This window comes from Orycteropus afer, unplaced genomic scaffold, assembly GCF_000298275.1.
Source record: "Orycteropus afer afer isolate SDZICR_OR568_19922 unplaced genomic scaffold, OryAfe1.0 scaffold00346, whole genome shotgun sequence".
Taxonomy (NCBI): domain Eukaryota; kingdom Metazoa; phylum Chordata; class Mammalia; order Tubulidentata; family Orycteropodidae; genus Orycteropus; species Orycteropus afer.
This window is the reverse complement of record NW_006921933.1, coordinates 2590088-2610347: the sequence shown is the minus strand read 5'-3', so window position 1 is coordinate 2610347 and position 20260 is coordinate 2590088. Positions and strand designations below refer to the sequence as shown.

General features: G+C 45.3%; 1 protein-coding gene across 1 annotated transcript in view; it reads left to right on the top strand.

Moving 5' to 3' along the window:
- LGI2 (leucine rich repeat LGI family member 2) overlaps positions 1–19274 on the top strand; it is a 63489-nt gene extending 44215 nt beyond the window's left edge. Inside the window, exons 7-8 of the mRNA XM_007952561.2 lie at positions 4499–4663; positions 18457–19274. Coding sequence (XP_007950752.1) covers positions 4499–4663; positions 18457–19274 — 983 coding nt within the window. The remainder of the gene's footprint in view (positions 1–4498; positions 4664–18456) is intronic.
- Positions 19275–20260: the final 986 nt, after the last annotated feature.

Here is a 20260-nt window from a genome sequence, read left to right as displayed (position 1 = left end):
TTTCTACTCCTTTGCCCTTTCAATGTGTTATCTATTTCTGAAAATTTAGTATTAATGTCCTGGATTGCTACCTGCAGATTTTATATTATTTCTAATTTTTCACGTATTTCATCATTTTGTTCTTGTATTTTCTTCCAAAATTGTTCTAGGGTTTTGTCTGTATTTTCCTTAATTTTGTCAGTGTTTTCCTTCATCTGCCTCTCAATCCTTTGAAGATGCCTAAATATAATTCTTTTGAATTCCTTATCAGGGAGTTCCAAAGCTGTTGCTTCTTCAGGGATGTGTTCTGGGTTTATGGCCTGCTCCCTTGTTTCTACTGTTTTATCTTGCTTCTCTGTGTGGACTGTGTGGTCTGTTGTCTCTGAGCCATTGTGACATTGTATTTAGGTCTCTGCTAACTGTTTGTGAAGAGCAGTTAAGGGTGAGTCAGGCTTTTCTTGGTGGTCATTTATTGACCATTTGGTGGAGAAGAAAGTCATGGCTCTCACTTAGTAAGTGGGGCTGCAGGAGGTGTGGGTATGGTTGCATCGTATGGGCACAGTTGCTGTCTCTCATGAAGTTAGACAAAACAGCGATCGAAAAACCATCAAAAAGTAAAAGCAAGCACACAAAAAATACACTGCATAAACACACAGGAGTAATCATTGATAAAATAAAAGAAAACAAACAAACAACAACAACAAAGAAAACCCCACAGTATCTGGGGAGGGGCAATAAGAGAAAAGAAGTAGAATAGGAGAATAATGAAGAAGAAAATGGGAAAAATGCAAAAAGAAAAACAAGGAATGGGATTAACTATGAGAAAGAAAAAGTGGGAACCAGGAACAGGGAAGAGTGAAAAAGCTGATCATTAAAATGTGGGAAGGGAAGAATAAGCAATAATAATAAAAAGAAAATAGTAATAGTAATTATTTAAAACAGGCAAAAACAAACAAACTAAAAAAAAAAGAGGAAAAAAAAATCTGGACAGGGTGGGGCAGAGTACCCAGGCTTCATCCGAGCACACAAACTGGCATGGAATTCCTGCTGGCCCAGAAGATGGGTGGGGGTGAGGGATGACCGCACCTCCATTCACCAAGAGTTACAAGGGGAATATCACACCTTTCCAGTCATTCCTGTCCAGAATGTCCTTGAAGTTACTGGCAAGTGGAACCTTTCTTTGGTGCCTGGAATCTGAGAGAATGCTGTCACTTGAAATATCCAAAATGGTTGAACCGCTTATAAACATTCAAAATGGCTGCCTCCTCTGGACAGGGAAAAGTCCATAGCTCAGCCCGTCTTTCTCTTTGCTGCTTCCCCTCTTATTCACCAACCACCAGTGCAGTCTTCCATGTAGCCCCTGGCTAGCACGGCTGATATTTAGATTCATTTTTAGGTCCTAACACCACTTAGCAATATCCAAGCTGTTCATGGTGTCAGGATGGCTGACAGACTGCAGCTCTGTATGTCTCCTTTTTTGGTGTTTTCATGCAGGTTCTTCTACTAGTTGGAGTTTAGTCCACTTCTGTATCATTCCTTTCAAAGCTCAGGGTGCCAAGATTATCTTCTGTAGCTATGTTAAATGGCTCCACTTTTCTTTGTTGAAGAGGGTCTGCGTGGTTTGTCTGCTTATTCTGTCCTATTCTAAATCAATTCCAACTTTATTACTTTTACTTTCCTTAAACTTTACTTTTTTTTTTTTTTTTTTTAAGGTCTGTTCCTCACCAGATTTCTCTGGCTACCCCACACACTAACTATCCTTGCTTCCAAGGGCATATTCATTGAGTTCCTTTGTAGTTGTGATTTCTACTAAGATTTGTCAAGTCCCTGGGTGGTATAAATGATTGGTGTTCAACTACTAAACTAATGGTTGGCAGTTCAAACGCACCAGAGACACCACAGAAGAAAAGCCTGGCAACCAGTTTTCATAAAAATTACAGGCAGGGAAACTCCATGGAGCAGTTCTACGCTGTAATACACAGGGTCACCATGAGTCTGAGTTGACTCAATGGCAATGGGTTTGTTTGTTATCAAGAGTTAGGAGATCCTGGGTGGCACAAATGGTTAAGCACTTGGTTACTAATGAAAGGTTGGCCATTTGAACCACTTAGAAGCACCTTGGAAGAGAGATCTGGTGATGTGCATCTGTAAGGTCACAGATGTGAAGACCCTGGGGAACATGATTCTATTCTGCAACATGTGGGGTTGCTGTGAGTCAGCATCAACTTGACAGCAAGTGGATTTTATTTTTTGGGGGAAGTGGTGCAACAGGTTCAAGTGCTCACCTAGTAAACAAAACGTTGGGGATTTGAGTCCTTGCACAGGTGCCTCAGGGGAAAGACCCGTTGATCTACTTCCAAAAGTCAGCCGTTGAAAACCCCATGAAGCACAGTTCCATGGGATGTCCATAAGTCAAGAGTTGACTTAATGGCAACTGCTGGACCAAGGCTTGGTACAGCGAGTCCTGGGAAGCTTAGGGGAGCAGTATGGAGTAAGGAGCACTGACTTCCCATTGACTGTAAGAGTAGAACATGTGCTAAACCACAAGGGGCTACACATTGCTACAAAGCCCCTGCAGCCCTGCAGCTTGTTGGGCTGTAGACACTGCAGATACCAAGGCCAGCCAGTAGTTTTCACTGTATCTCAGCCAAACAAAAAAACCAAACTCACTGCCATCGAGTTGGATCTGACTCATAGCAACCCCTCCTTGGGTTTCTGAGGCAGTACCACTATGGAAATAGATTGCCCAATCTTCCTTCCGAGGAGTGGCTTGTGGGTTTGAACTGCCAACCTTCTGGTTAGTGGTCAAATGCCTTAGGCACTAGGCTACCAGAGCTCCTGTATCCAGGCCAGGACCTAGCAAATATATTTGCTCGACCTCCTCCACGTCATTGGGTTTTTAACCTTGGAGACCATAGCTGAGGATTTGGTTTTGTCTCCAAACATGCAGTGTGGACTTTGGGGAGTTTAATTCTACTTCTGAACCTACAGCAAAAGTTTTCCAACAAGGGTTGATGCCGAGCTAGGGAGAATAATCACCGATGGCCAAAGGGTCGCATTGCCAGGAAAGCCTGAGAAGCACAACATCAAATGGAACTAAACAGCTTTCTTTTCTACAAGAGTTATTTTGAGAGAAATACCGTGTGAGGGCAGTGGTGGTTCAGTGGTAGAATGTTCACCTTCTGTGTGGGAGGCCCAGGTTCTCTGCGTGGCCAGGGCACCTCATGTGCAGCTTCCGTGTCACCACTCGTCCTTCAGTGGAGGCTTGTCTGTTGCTCTGATGCTGAACTGGTTTCTGCAGTGATTCCAGATCAGACAGACTAGGAAGAAAGGCCTGTGGATCTACTTCTGAATATCGGCCAATGAAAATCCTGTGGCTCCAAACAGTCCAATCTGCAACCAATCGTGGGAGTAGTGCAAAACCATGCAGCATTCCGCTGTGGTGTGCATGGGCTCTCCTTGGGTCAGGGGCTGACTTGATGGCAGCTGACAACAACAGAAATCCAGCATTTACCAAACTAACGTCACTGTGGCACCCCTTCTTACAGAGTGGTTTTGATTCAGTTTTAAGAATGCTGCTCTGTGGTGTCCTTTCTGTCTTCTCTTTTCAAAAACCTGATCTCATTAAATGTCTTTAAACTCTTGAGGTCCTTTAGCCTAACTTTTTTTAAAAATTTTTTATTGTGATGTGTGTACATATTTACAAAGCAGATTCACTTTATTCTCAACAGTTCATGCACATTTGGTTTCACGGCACGATTACAATTCTCAACCATAAAAAGCTTTTTGCCCGTCTCCTCCCCGTGACTAGCCCATCCCTGTGTCCTTCTTTTCTGTGCATTCCTGTCTGTCCAGCTTTCCCTCTATGTGAATGCTGCCCCTCTGATGTCTCATGGCTGATTGGTCTAGGGGGTGCATCTCCCTGGGTTCAGTGTTCTGTTTGTAGATCTTTCTACTGTTTGGCTGAGAGCTAATCTACAGAAGTGAGTCCAGTTCTAGGCCCAAAGGATAATCCAGGGCCATGGTCTTGAGGGCTCCAACAGTCTCTGTCTGACTAGTAATTCTGGTCATTTTTATGTTTTTGAATTTTGTTCCACATTTTTCCTCCCACTCTATCCAGGATCTCCAGTGTTGATCCCTTTCTGAGTGGTTGACAATGGTAGTGGTTGACATCTAGTTCTTCTGGTCTCAGGGACATGAAGGCTGAGGTCCCCATGCCCCATCATATCCTTGGACTTATTGTTTCCAAATGATTCTCCTTTAGCCTGACTTGTGAAGCTACTTATCTACAGGAAGCTGTATTCAAAATTGTGCCTTCAACCAAAATTGTGCAAGCCAGAACCCTTCTGGAATTGTCCACAGTATGATGTTGTATGGTGATCACTCCTCCTCTTCTATCCTCGTCTCCCCTCCCTGGTCCTTTGTAGAACTGACGATAAAAAGGATAGAAGGTTAATGTGGAGGTTGGTCTTCCCTATAAGAGATTTCATGGACACTCTTTTTGAACACCCATTTCCAGATTTTGTTGTTCATCAGACTTTGCCCTACCAGTCGGTTTCAGTGGACACATTCAACACCAAGAACGATGTGTATGTGGCCATCGCCCAGCCCAGCATGGAGAACTGCATGGTGCTAGAGTGGGATCACATTGAAATGAATTTCCGGAGCTATGACAATATTACAGGTATGTTGTGGTTTTGATCAGATTCATTGACCTAATCTCAGCACCACCAAAAACCCATGAGGGAAGAAATGTTCTTTCCATACTGAGGGAGAGTTTGGCTGTTAGAGTTGGTGAACACAGTGAAGCCCACCCACATCTCTCCAACGTTTTCTTGCCATGCTTGGCTGTTGGTGAGAGCAGAAACCTCAGGAGGGGGACCTATTTATTTTTGGTGACCCTTCTGAAAAGGGAGAGGGTGATGGGTTACATGTGGTTGGAAGCACTTTACAGTCTTGATGAGTAGTCCCACTAAGAATCTCCTGGCCATAAATATAGCAGCCTAAGATGGCACCAGCTTCTTAGCACCCAACTAATATGTTGATTTTTGTTAAGCTGATTGTGAACTGATATGTTAACATGGGTGTGTGTGTGTGTGTGTGTGTGTGTGGTGTGTGTGTATATATATATATATATATATATATATATATATATACACATACATATATATGTGTGTATATATACACACATATGTATTGCATACATTTTGTAGAACACACACACATACACCAGTTAAACCAATGGCTATAGAGTTGATTCCTATGCATGGCAACCCCATATGTGTCAGAGTAGAACTGGGCTCCCTAGGCTTTTCAGAAGCTGATTCTTTGGAAGCAAATTGCCAGGCCTTTCTTCCATGGCACTTCTGGGTGGACTTGAGCCAGGGCTTCGAACCAGTTTGAAACTGTTCACTCATGGCCGACAGAAACAAGGGCAGTGTATGCATTGCAGAGCAACTAAATCTCTTGTGCCTTGGATCTGGACCCAAATAGGAAACAGGCCCTACTCAAAGTTGACAGCCAAGTGACTGCTGTGAATGGCAGCTTTGAATGTGTGTCGTGGTGTGGCCAGCTGCCATCTTTTGGTAGAGCAGGGCTGCCTATTCCTGCTCGAGTCAAAAGCCAACACAGAACAGATTTGGTTACTATTAAACACGTACACTGCCGTGGTTTCCATCAGCTGTGACTGAATCATTTTGAACCAGTTCAAAGCCCTTCCAACCTTTCGGTTAACAGTCCGACATTTAACTATTTGCATTACCCAGACTTTACACAGGCACCCCCACACACATTTTTATGGCTTGTGCTGCTGACAGGCATCTTCATGGTGAAGTTAAGCAGTAGGCTCTTGGGACTTCCTGTTTGTGTTGACTAACTCTCCTTTTCCTAGCTTTACCCTGTCTGTAAGCCCAGTGGCATGTCTCCGTTCTCCTGGGGCTGTCATCTCGCATGCTCTGTGTGCTCCCGTCTTGGTGTCACTCACAGCTGCTTCAGGCAAGCTGTCTATCCATCAGAACACAGAGGAGCACAGGCTGAGTGTGGAGGCTGGCTGCACCACTGAGGCCTTTGCCCAGCCGAGCCCTGGAGCTTAGCTTCGGAATCTCCATCACTGCCCAAGCATTCAGCCAGCTTTCCTCTGTCTTGTCCACAGGCTGACATCACAAGCCCAAACCAAACCAAACCCACTGCTGTTGAAGTAGATTGCCAAGTCTTCCTTCCAAAGAGTGGCTGGTGGCTTTGAACCACCAGTCTTCTAGTTAGCAGTCAAATGCCTCAGGCCCTACGCCACCAGAGCTCCTAGATTACAAGCCCACCATTACAAGCCTGCTCAGATGCATACTGTGTCCTGTCTGCCAGATTTCCCTGACACACCCGTCTAGCAGTCCTCTTAAAGCTGAAGGTGAATTTACTGTGATATAGTTCATTCTTTCCTCATTGGCCTGCTTTGTTCATGTGTCCGCCATCAAATCCCCGTAAGCAAAGACCTAAAAAAACGTACTTCTTTTAGGAAAAATTTCCGTGCAGCTAAAGTATTACTCTCCAGAACCCTCTGTATAGCACAGTCCTATAGAATGTTCTGTGAAGATGGAAATGTATTTTCATGCACTATCCAATATTGTAGGCCACTGGTCACATGCGGCTTTGAGCACTTGACAGGTGGGTAGTGCAACTGTAGAGCTGAATATTTAATTTCATTAAGTTTCAGTAAACTTAAGTAAGCTGTGGGCCAGGTGCTTCAGTATTAACAACAACAACAAAACCAAACTCACTGCTGTCGAGTCAGATCCACTTCATAACAACCCCTCCTTGAGTTTCCAAGACAGTACTGCTACGGAAGTAGATTGCCCAGTCTCCCTTCCAAGAAGTGGCTGGTGGGTTTGAACCACCAGCCTTCTGGTTAGCAGTCAGATGCCTTAGGCACTACGCCATTTCCATCACCACAAGATGTTCTAGTGGACAGTACAGCTCTGTAACTTGTTCCTGGTACCTCCTTACCAGGTCCTGGTGGTCACTGTTTTCTTTTACCAAGTACATACAAAGGAAGAATAAGCAGATCCCTACATTCAGGCTTTGGGATGTGATTAAGCTAAGGTTCCTTTCAGTGCTAACAGGTCATCCCAAGGACCTTTATTTTCCCTCCCTTACTTTTTTTTTTTTTTTTTTTGTGGTAGATGTGTATGTAACAAATCATTTGCCTTTTCAACATTCTTCATGTTTCAACATTCTTCATAACTCAGTGACATTAGTTATGTTTTATTATGTTGTTCAGGGAGCCCTGGTGGTGCAGTCCCTAAGGCATTTGACTACTAACTAGAGAAGGTTGGCAGTTCAAACCCACCAGCTGCTCTGCAGAAGGGAGACGGGGCAGACTACTTCCATAAAGATTGACAGCCTCCGAAACCTGGAGGGGGTCGCTATGAGTTGGAATTGACTTGATGGCAGTGAATTTGCTTTTGTTTTGGATCATGGTCACCCATCACCATGATCCATTTCCAGAGTCCTCTAAGCAGGAGGCCCCTTCTTTCCCTTCCTCTAACCTGCCCCAGGCAACCACAAATAAACTCTGGCCTCTGTCCGCTGGCTGGGAGTCCCTGGGTGGTGCACATGGTTACGCATGTGACTGCTTGCCAAAAGGTTGGGGTTCAAACCCCCCCCCAAGAGCTGCCTCGGAAGATGGGCCTGGTGATCCGTTTCTGAATGGCCACAGCCTGGGAAACCCCGGGGAGCACAGTATAACTCTGCACACCTGGGTCACTGTGAACTGGAATTGATGTGATGCCAACTAACGGCAAAGCACTTGTTCTTCTAGCTATTTCATATGAATGGAATCATGCAGTATGTGTCCTTTTGTGACTGACTTATTTTACTCAAAATAACGTTTTCATGGTTCATCCATGTTGTATCGTGTACCAGGACTTCATTTCTCTTTATGGCTGAGTCATATTCCATTGTATGTATATCCAAGGAGCCCTGGTAGCACAGTAGTTAAAGCACTCAGCTGCAAACCAAAAGGTTGGCGGTTTAAACCCCCAGCCATTTTGTGGGGGGAAAGATGTGGCGTTCTGCTTCCGTAAAGATTTACAGCCTTGGAAACGCTATACAGCAGTTCAACTCCGTCCTGCAGGGTCACTACGAGTTGGAATTGACTTGCTGACAATGGGTTTGGTTTGGTTTGGGGTATGTATGTACCACATTTTGTTGATCCATTCATCTGCTGATGGACATATAGGCCGTTCCCACCCTTTGGCTAATGGGAATAGTGCAATGAATGCTGATGTGCCAGTATCTACATTTCTGCTTTCAGTTCTTTGGGGTGTATACCTAAAAGGAGTGGGCTTTGGGATCTGAGTGTGTAAGCATTACTGAAAACAAACTGTCTACTTTCTGTTTTGTGGACAAAGTCAAAATAGTCTTTTCAAAGACTTCTCCCTGATCAAAATGAAATTTGATAATAATACAAACTTTATAAACTTACCACACAGTCCCAATCGTCACCCCGTGAAAGGACTTCCTTTAAAGGCTCCAGGTTTGGAGTTAGAGCAGCGTTTTACGGTGGCAGTGAGCAGCACATTGCGGTGGAGTTTCCGTACTGAGAGGCTCCTAGGAATCTCTCAGGCACAAAGTGGCTTCGCAGCAGGTGCAGGGACAGGCAGGAGGCCTGTTGTTTCTCCCTCGGGGGGAAGGGCTGACAGTGAGCCTAATCTCGCTCCTCTGAGGTCTTGGAGACACATGTCTGGACGCTCCAAAGATGCCATTTCAGATGAGCCGTGTGGCTGTCAGGCCATCTGGTCTCCTAGTGCTGAGCTCACATTCTTGGGAGCAACCACTTGGAAATGTGGATTCAGCTCAGAGCCACAAAGGTGACCCTAATAGGTAAGCCGAGGCCTTGGGGCCTTAAACTTAAACCCTGTGCACATTAAAGAAAAAGGGGGGCAGTGAGAGAGAGACTCTACGTCCATATATTCTTTTGCTTCCCTTCCTTGTCTGACTTGCAGGACAGATAAGAGTAAATGAGCTGACCTCTGCCATCTCTCCTCCTTCCCCATGCTGGGGGGAGCAGGCAGTGTGAACCTTTGCTCTTGTACAAGAGCAATGTTTGTTGCTGGACACTGGTTTACCTCACCGGGGACCCACAACGGCCCCTTGAGGTGTTGCTATGGGCTGCCTGGCTGCAGTTAGAGGACAGAAGCCCTCTTTTCCAGAGAGAAGCAGCCTGTATACTGCAGAGAACCCAGGTTATGGAGGCTGGTGCACGGGCCTGTCCTCCTGGCTCTGCTCTGTACTAGGAAGTACCAGTGTCCCTGAGGCTCAGCTTCAAGCCTGAGTCAATTCCAACTCACGGTGACCCCATGTGTTGCAAAGCAGAACTGTGCTGGGGTTTTCTTGGCTGTAAGCTTTAAGGAAGCGAGTCGACAGACTTTTTTCCATGGTCCTCTAGGTGGTTTTGAACTGCCCACCTTTTGGTTAGTAGCCCAGTGCTTAACTGCACCACCAAGGGGTCTTAAGACTCAGTTTACTCATCTGTAAAATGGGGAGTAGATGTATCTCATGTGGATGTCTTGAGGCTTTGATAGTGCCAACACAGTGCAAGCACTTAGTGTGGCTTCCTCCCTACAGCTTTTACATATGAAGATGTCATGGCTCAGTCAACTCAAAGACAGAGCCCAGGGTCTGTCACGTCACACTCCTCCAGCACCACCCAACCCCCACCTCTCCTGGATGTGCTTTAATAGGACAGCATGCCTTCCACCTGCCCTTTTGACATACTGCAGCTGGTGGCCTTTCCAGATTCATTAACTCATTCATTCATTCACTCACAAAGATTTGTTGAGCACTTACTCTGAGCCAGGTACATTGTAGGTGCTGGAGATATTAAAACAAAACAACCAAAAAAACCCATTACTGTTGATTCTGACTTGTGGTGACCCTAAGTGTTATAGAGTAAAACTGCTCCACAGGGGTGTCTTGACTGTAATTATTATGGACTCAGATAGCCAGGCCTTTCTTCCATTACACTGCTGGGTAAGTTCACACCATCAACCACAGTCGAGCACAAACCGTTTGTGCCACCCAGGGACCTGCTGATGATATAGATGTGAACAAAACAGATAAAAAAACTTCTGCCCTCAATGACCTTATATTATAGTAGGAGAGAGAGACAATAAAAAGACAAGTATTGTGAGTGGATACATGGGTAGATGTGTAAGCTGAACAGGTGTGGGTTGACATATGGGAGTACACCAAAGAGTATACATAGGTTTCAAACTCAACCCAAACTCACTGCCATTGAGTCGATTCTGACTCATAGCAGTTTCCAAGGTGGTAAATCTTTACAGGAGTAGATTGCCCAGTCATTCTTCGCCCGAGTGGCTGGTGGGTTTGAACTGCCAACCTCTGGTTAGCAGTCAAAAGCCTTAGGCACTATGCCACCAGAGTTCCTATATGTAGGTTTGACAGAGGATATTTCTACATATGTGTTTTCATGTGCTGCAAATAGATCCATGTATATAGAGGAGCATACAGGAGGCAACGTTATGAAAACATCCTAACAATAACCAAAAACAATGAGAGACTGAGGCACTGGGCTTGGGGGCTTGGAATCACAGTCTTAGGGGGCATCTAGGTCAATTGGCATAGCATAGTTCACATAGGCAGTGTTCTACATCCTACTTTGGTGAAGTGACTGAGGTCCTAAAAGCTTGCAACAGCCATCCAGAATGCAACCATGGATCTCTCCTAATCCGAAACAAAGAATAGTAAAGAAAACCAAAGACCCAAGGAAATAATTAGTCCAAAGGACTAATGAACCATGTGAATCTCAGCATCCACTAGCCTGAGATCAGAACTGGATATCACCTGACTACCACTACTGAAGTTGCCATACTTGGTAAAGTGGAGGGTCAGTGAAAAAGAAGGCTCTCAGCAAGATAGATTGACACGGTGGCTACAACAGTGGGTTCAGGTATAGCAAGAATTGTGAGGCTGGCACAGGACTGGGCAGTGTTTCATTCTGCTGTGCACAGGGTTGCCGTGAGTCGGAGACGACTGGACAGCACCTACCACCACCACCACTACTGACTGCTCTGATTGGGATCACAACAGAAGGTCCAGGGTAGAGTGAGAGAAAAATGTAGAACAATATTCAAAATCGTAGAAAAGACATAACTTACTGGTCTGATGGAAACTGGTGGCACTCCTGAGACCATGACCCTTAGACACCCTCCAACCCTAGAACTGACTCTCCCCATCAGCTTTCAGCCACACAATTGACAGGCCTGTAAAGTGAATGACAACACCCATGAAGGGTGTATTACTCCGAACAGGCAACCATCTGAGACCAAAAGGGCAGCACCTGCCCCCACCAAAAAAATTCAGAGGGCAGGAAGTAGTAGGGAAGCAAGATGGATGGAAACGGGGAACTTAGGGTGTTAGTGGGAAGAGTGCTGTCACATTGTGGGGATTGCAACTAATGCCGTGAAACAAAATGTATATAGATTGTTGAATAGGAAACTAGTTTGCTCTGTAAAGTTTCACTCAAACCACAATAGAATGTTAAAAAAAAAAAGACAAATAATGTAATTGTAATGTAAATAGCAGTTTGGATGGCACTGTGCTAAGGAGGAAAAATAAGGTGCGGAACAAAGACCGAGAAGTGCTAGAGATGGAAGGATTAAACTTTTGGAGTATCTGGTAAAGGCCTCATGAAGAACATGTTATTTGAGTCTGACAAGTAGGAAATGAGGGATCAATCCCTGGGAACAGCTGGGAGAAGAACATTGCAGGCCAAGGGAACAGCCAGTGCAAAGGTCCAGAGGGAGAAGGCCATCTGACCTATTTCAGGAGCATCTAGGTGGTCAGATTGGCAAGAGCAAAATGAACCAACAAGAGGTTCCAGGAGACAAGGCCAGAGAAGTAAGAAGGGCTGATCATGGAAGTGCTCTTCAACACCCTGGAGAATTCCGTGCTGAAGTCACCGGGCCTGCACAGAGTCTGGGCAGTGTCCAGGTTGAGAAGAGCCCATGGGAGGGAAGGGATGAAGGCATAACTAGAGTGACTAACCAGTAGGCTATAGCAAAAGGCCTGGAGATCGCTTCTGTAAGAGATTATCACCAAGAAAACCCTATGGAGTACAGTTCTTCTCCGTAGCACTTGGGGGCACCATGAGCGAGTTGGAATCTGCTCTGCTGCACAGGACCACATCAACAAGAGGCCGTGGCATTGCATTTCTGTTTATTGTGATGGAAAGTTTGGCAACAAATATTGTTGATGGCTGAATAGCATGGTTGATGCAATTGGAGTTGCTGGATTATACACGTAAAAATGTTGAATTAGCAAATGTTGTATTATATGTATTTTTACGACAATAACAAAAGAGGTGATTGCAGTCATCCAAGCAAGCCATGATGGCTTGGACTGGGTGGAGGCAGTAGAAATGGTGGGTGGGTGGTGAAATCAGAGTGGGTGTGGCCAGAAGCAGAGCCAGGTCCAGACCTCACCCATTCCAGGGGCTCCTCAGCCCTTCAGTGTTGAAGTCTGACTCTTCTGAGAGGTCGGTAGCTCTGACTTGAAGCTCAGTCGGATCCTCTTCTCACCCAACATATGAGATAACAATAGTGTAGGTAAGCGAAAGCGTTCTGACATGAGACTTGTTTAAAAAATGCTGGCACCAGCTCTCTCTAGCTGGTGACCTTGGTCTTGGATGAGGCACTTTGATCTGTGAAATGGGATCATCATGACATTAACCTCACAGGATGCTTGTAAGGATTTAGTGGGGGTAATAGGGGACATACATGGTTTGGGGCTTGAATTCTTGCCTTCCACACACAAGGCTCAAGTTAGATTCCCGGCCAGAGCCCCTCACGCGCGCCACCACCTGTCTGTCCGCGGGGCCCTGTGTGTTGCTGTGATGCCAAACAGGTTCCAGTGGTGCTTCCAGCCTGAGACAGACGAGGAAGAAAGGCCTAGTGACCTCTTCCAGAAACCAGTCAAGGAAAATCCTACAGATCACAACAGTTCTGATCCACACCTGACTATGGGATGGTGTAGGACTGCTGATCTTGCTCAGGTTGTTTCATTTCCATGAGCCTCTTTCATCTGTAAAATGGGGATTCCATGAATTTTCCAGTTTGGTGTAGGATTAGGCAGTATTTCATTGTGTTGTACATGGGCTAGCCATGAGTCAGGGCCAACTCAACAACAGCTAACAATGACAATAGTAAATCCCCAGTAAATGTTAACATTATCATCTGGGTTCTTGCAGGTTTCTCAGTAGGTTATCACAGACCTTAACTCTTTGATACTCGTAGCAACCCCCATTGGGTTGCCAACATGGTAAATCTTTATGAAAGTAGATTGCCTCATCTTCCTTCTGTGGAGTGGCTGGTAGGTTTGAACCACCGACCTTCTGGTTAGCAGTCAAATGCCTTAGGGCTTGTGCCACTAGAGCTCCTTAACTCTTTGACTTCAATCAAAATTCCTCTCTGAAATTTTCTTAAGTGTAAAGGAATACAGGGCCCAGCAGATAGCAGCCTGAGGAAGGCAGAGTTAGCCGTGTTTACAGAAGCAGACGGATTGCTCAGTGGTGGAAGGAGGGTGGGCATCTCTTGGTGCCTGGGAACTTAGCCTGGTGTGAAGGAGAGCAGCACAGCAGTCATGTGCTGAGCAGATGACAAATGGGTAAGCAGAGGAGAACGGCTCCTGGAGCCACTTGCTTTGAACGAGAATGAGGTAAACATAGCCGTTCTCCTCACCTTGGGTTGTGCAAGCCTCATTTGTCATCTTGCTTGGCCACAGGGTGATCCTGGAGTTAGCAAGGGCTGGGCAGGATTTTTCTCAGTGCATTCCTGCTAAGACTGAGGAGCCAGTGCCACAAGGAAGCCCCACCTTCCTCCTTTGCAGCACTGTTGGCTGAGGAGGAAGAGGGGCAGCTTCGGCAGCCACTGTATTCAAGGGACACAGAGATCCATGGTGATGTTCACCCCAAGGCTTTCTCTGTGTTCCTGCTCCTGTCCCTCTGTACATCTTCTCACTTCTTTCTTGATTTGGAGTTATTTTGGTTGTCTTTTGAGTTTTTGCATACTCAATATGTTCCAATCACTCTTCCTACATAAAAAAAAAAAAAAAAGTACAAGGTGCTACTGGCAACTCCATAGGCTAAAATTGTTTACTGGGACAGAGGTGTCATGGTGCATCTCCAAGAAAGGAAGTCTTGCTCTGAGGAAGAAAGACCTGGCAATCTGCTTCTGTAAGAATGTTATAGTCAAGCAATCCCTACAGGGCAGTTCTATGTGTCACGTGGCATCGCTGTGAGTTGGAAATTGACTCAACAACCCCTAACTAAGAGCAGCAGCAGCAGTGTGGAAATGGCGGTGGCTGTTGACGAGGACTTGAGTGAGTAGTTTAAAGGAGGGCTTCACACTGGTCCATTCCAGCTCCACCCCTCACCCCAAGCATGCCAAAGCTAAATGTACATCATAACATGATCTTGTGTCAGTATATCTGGGGTGGAAAGGCAGATTCTCAGCAGGGGTGGAAAGGCAGATTCTCAGCAGGGGTCAAACTGGAATGAACCAGTTTGAAGGCCTGGTTTAAACACTAAGGCTTACAAATGTGCCCACCACTTGCCTTCTCAGTGTCTGTGTTTCAGAGCACCACCCAATGACTTATGAAAAGATTGCTCTACAAGTAAACATATTCCTTACAATAATGAAAACTCAGAATAACCTCCATATCCAATAATAGGGGATTCCCAAAAACTCACTGCCATCAAGTTGATTCCGACTCAGAGAGACCCGCACTGGGTTTCCAAGGATTGGAACAGGGGATTAGTTGAAGAAAGTAGGCCTCATCCATGCAATGGAATATTGTGTGTAGTATTAAAACATTGAGTTGTAGAAGATTCAGTGACGTGGGAAGATGTTCACAGCATAGTGAGTAAGTGAAAAAAAATAGGTTATACAATATGTATAGCATATGGCCCGTTTTTTTTAAAAGTGCATTTGAATGTGTGCAGAGATTAAAGAAATGGAGCAAGATATTAGCTGTGTTATTTTGGCGATGGCAGCTCAAGTGGTTTTTATTTTCTTCTTTGTGCTTTTTGGTACTTTGGCAGTGGAGTGTAGTATGTGGTGTTTGAATCCCAGGCTACACCACATCCTAGCTGTGTGACTTTGTATAAGTACTTAACTTCTCTGTGCTTCAATTTCACTCTACCAAAAATGAAGAAGATGATAATAATAATAGTACCTGCCTCACAGGGTTGTTGTAAAGGCTTAGTGAGTAAATATTGTAAAGTGCTTAGATCAGTGCCTAGTCATAGTAAACCTCTGATACGTATTACTTGTTGTTGTTGTTGTTATGTGCTGTCGAGTCGGACTCGATTCATAGCGACCCTTCCTTGGGTTTCCAAGGCAGTATCACTACGGAAGCAGATTGCCCAACCTTCCTTCCGAGGAGTGGCTGGTGGGTTTGAACTGCCAGCCTCCTGGTTAGCAGTCAAGTGCCTTAGGCACTACACTACCAGAGCTCCTATGCATTACTTACATATTTATAATTATAACAGTAAAAAAAGATACATGACCCAGTAATCCAGGCAAGCGATGATGGCTTGGAGTATTATTATTTTCAAAATTTGCTTTAGTGAACACTTCAAGCTTTTGTATTCTGAAACAAGAAAATCCAGTCATTTGTTTTAAACAAAGGAAAGGGATCAGGCTGTTGTAAGAAGGGCTGTTATTGTTGTTAGGTGCCGTTGAGTAGGTTCCAGCTCCTAGCGCCCCTGTGTACAGCAGAACAACGCTGTGCGGTCCTGCATCACCCTCACAATCCTTGCTGGGTTTGAGTCCATCAGTTCATCTTGTTGAGGGGCTTCCTCTTTTTCTGCTGACCCTCTGCTTTACCAAGCATGATGTCCTCTAGGGACTGCTCCCTCCTGATAACATGTCCAAAGTACGTGAGATGAAATCTCACCATCCGTGCCTTTTAGGGACACTCTGGCTGTACTTCATCCAAGACAGATGCATTCATTCTTCTGGCAGTCCATGGTATATTCATCATTCACCAACACCATAATTCAAAGCCATCAATTCTTCGGTCTTCCGTATCCGTTGTCCAGCTTTTGCATGCATTACTAAGTGATTGAAAATACCATGGCTTGGGTCAGCTGAACCTTAGTTTCTCAAAGTTACCTCTTTAAACACTTTAAAGAGATCTTTCGCAGCGGATTTGCCCAATGCATTATGTCGTTTGATTTCTTGGTGCTATTTCCATGGTTGTTGATTGTGGATCCAAGTAAAATGAACTCCTTGACAACTTCAGTCTTTTCTCCATTTATCATGACGTTATTAGGTACCATCAAGCCATTTTTAATTCATGCAATCCCATGTGATAGAGTAGAACTGTCCCCATAGGGTTTCCTAGGCTGTAATCTTTTTTGGGAGCAGATTGCCAGATCTTTTCTCCCATGGAGTCACTGGGTAGATTTGAACCACTATCCTTTTGGTTAGCAGTCAAGTGCTTAACCGTTGTGCCACCAGGGCTCCCTATAAGAGGAGCAGAGTACTGAAACAAAAATAAATACCATTTTGAAAATCACTGACAATCAGCACCTAATGTCAATATTAAAAACAGAAATTGGGTCATCCTTGTAAATTACAGACCAAAGACACTTTGGTCCAAATTGCCTAGATGATTACAGAAAAGAAATACCTTCTAGTTGAAAGATCTAGACCGAGGGTCAGTAATCTTTCACATGTGGGTGGTTCTGTTGCTTGGTGGTTAGTCTTCTGGAATGGGAAAGCCTGGGGCGGGTTTGGGGGTCTGGATGCAGCATGGGAGAAGACAGTAGTAGGTGACCTAGAGAGGAGAGTCACCGCTGAACATGTTCCCCCTCTGTCTGTGGGGTTCTAACTTTGTGATGCTTGAGCGACGTCACTCAGATCATTGCTCCTTCTCCAAGTGTCGATGCAGTGTCTTGCTATGGGCAAGTACTAAAGGGGCAAGACCATTTGGCTATCAAGTTAATTGCTTCAGTTATCTAATGATGATTTTTCTTTTAAAAGAGCATATTAATTCTGACTCATAGTAACCCTATAGGACAGAGTAGAACTGTACCATAGAGGCGTAGTACCTAAGGCATTTGACTGCTAACCAGAAGGCTGGTGGTTCAAACCTACCAGCCACTTCTCAGAGGGAAGACTGGGCAATCTACCGCCTTAGAAACCCAAGGAGGGGTCACTATGAGTTGGTTTTGACTCGACGGCCGGCAGTGAGTTTTTTGGAATCTTTACAGAAGGAGACTACTACATCTTTTCCTCATGGAGTGGCTGGTGAATTTGAACCACTGACCTTTTGACTAGCAGCTGAGAGTTCAACCATTGTGCCATCAGGGACCCTTTCCAATGATGATAGCTGCTAATTATTGATTACTTCCTGTGGGCCAGATTCTGTGCTGAACATGTACCATGAATGATCTCATCTAGTCTTTATAGCAACCCCATGAGGTCAGCTCTGATAGCATCATCCATTTTACTTTGTGGATGAGGAACCAGAGAATAGGAAGTGGAGTCCATTGGCCCAAGGTCAGAAAGCTTATAAGGCATAGTGCCGGGTTCCAAACCCTGGACCACATGTCTAAAGTCATAAGGTTCAACACTATTCAGCCTCATTCTGTTACACAAAACAGAACCAAACAGTGCCCACTCCTGGACCATTTCATGATGTAGGTGTGTCTGAGGTCATTGTTGTGGCTGTTGTCAGTCCCTTGCATTGCAGGTTTCCCTTGTTCTCGTGACCTACTTTCCCAGAGAAGGTGACCTTCGGCAATCAGTCTTTCCTAGAGATGCATTCACAGTAAACAAGTTGAAGCCTTGGATGGTATTCTGTGATCCATGGGGCTTCCTTTGGCTAGTTTTCAGAAGTAGATCTCCAGGGTTTTCTTCCTAGTCTGTCTTAGTCTGGCTGCCCTGTTGAAACTTATCCACCGTGGATGACCCTGTTGGTATTTGAAATACCGGTGGTATAAGCTTCTGGCATCACAGCAACACACAAGCCACCAAGTACAACAAAAGGACACACAGATGGGTGGTAGAGTCCAGCATGACCTCATATTAATTAATTATACCTGCTAAGACCCTATTGGGAGCTCTGGTAGAGTAGTGCCTAAGGCACTTGACTGCTAACCAGAAGCCTGGCAGTTCAAACCCACCAGCCACTCCTCAGAAGGAAGATGGGGCAATCTACTCCATAGTGATATTGCCTTGGAAACCCAAGAGGGGTCGCTGTGAGTCGGGTCTGACTTAATGGCACATAACAACAACAACAACAAGAAGACCCTATTACCAAATAAGGTCACAATCCAAGTTTCTGGTTGGAAATTCTGGGAGGTGGGGACATTCACCATTCCACCCAGTACAGTGACCATCTCATCTCTATGTACCTGTGGCAGCACTAATCTCCTCCCTCTCTTTCGGAGAACAGGTCAGTCCATTGTGGGCTGCAAGGCTATCCTCATCGATGACCAGGTCTTCGTGGTGGTGGCCCAGCTCTTCGGTGGCTCTCACATTTACAAATATGACGAGAGCTGGACCAAGTTTGTCAAATTCCAGGACATAGAAGTGTCTCGCATTTCCAAGCCCAATGACATCGAGCTGTTTCAGATCGATGACGAGAAGTTCTTCATCATCGCAGACAGCTCCAAAGCTGGCCTGTCGACCGTGTACAAGTGGAACAGCAAGGGGTTCTACTCATACCAGTCTCTGCATGAGTGGTTCAGGGACACGGATGCGGAGTTTGTTGATATCGATGGAAAATCGCACCTCATCCTGTCCAGCCGCTCTCAGGTCCCCATCATCCTCCAGTGGAATAAAAGCTCTAAGAAGTTTGTCCCCCATGGTGATATCCCCAACATGGAGGACGTGCTGGCCGTGAAGAGCTTTCGGATGCAGAATAGCCTCTACCTGTCCCTCACGCGCTTCATTGGGGACTCCCGAGTCATGAAGTGGAATAGTAAGCAGTTTGTGGAGATCCAGGCTCTACCATCCCGGGGGGCCATGACCTTGCAGCCCTTTTCCTTCAAAGATAACCACTACCTGGCCCTGGGGAGTGACTACACTTTCTCCCAGATATACCAGTGGGATAAAGAGAAGCAGCTCTTTGTGAAGTTCAAGGAGATCTACGTGCAGGCACCACGGTCGTTCACAGCTGTCTCCACCGACAGGAGAGATTTCTTCTTTGCCTCGAGTTTCAAAGGGAAAACAAAGATTTTTGAGCATATCATTGTTGACTTAAGTTTGTGAAGGTGGAACAGGTGAATTTAAGAAACTAGTAGTGTAAGCGCTCTCTCTCTCTTTCTCTCTTGAGAAAAGAAAGAGCAAGAAAGAGAGAGAGAGAGGACCAAGGGGGGAGGGGGAAGAGCCAAGTTCAGAATTCTGAAGTTGAAAATGCACTGGGGAAATAGTTAGGTGTTTCCAAATGTTTAGAACTCACCTTTTAATCAGGGATTGCATTCATTGGCTAACTGCATGACATGTCTATTCCACCATTTAAAACGACATCGTAAAGCCTGTAATTCTTGAGAAAAAGAGTTAACTCTTACCATGTAGGAAGGTAATGTGCTTTTATTTTTTCCATCCTCTCTTTTTAATAAGGAAGAAAAAATTGGGTAAGATGGGACAGCTCTTCTAAGGAAATAAAAACGAAAAACACACCAAAACATGGGCCCTTCTCATTCCATTTTAGCAGTCTTTTGGGGAAGAACCTTTGGAGCCAAAATCAGCTGAAAAGGTCTGCTGGTGATTAGTATAAAAGCTGAGAAGCCTCAGCAATGCTATTCTGAGCCATCCCAGTCTCCTGAAAGGAACGCCCAGCCTTCCCGAACCCTCCTTGTTAGCAAAAGATTGGCTAGTTCATTGACTCACGTGGAACTTCATCATGGGCAGGTTCACAAGTTAACGTTTGAAGTCTCTCTTTCTGCCATAAATAACCTGGCGACACATGTACAGCATGGGCATTAGGTCAGGAGTAGGACAAAGGAGTTTTTCCCTCTTCCTTGTGGTTCAGAGCCCACCCCCATGGTGACCAGAGCAATAATGCTTGTTGGATGGTCCCTAGGTGGCCTCTGCTTCTCTGAACCCGGCCTTTGAGTTTGTGGGTACCCCAGCAGCCAGGCCAAAGACTGAATGGTGCTTTTTTCCCCTTCCTTTCGAGAGGTGGAACAGGTATTGTCCATCTGATGAGCATTGGATTGGACTTTTGAAGTGAAATGTCAAAGGGGGGCTTTGTA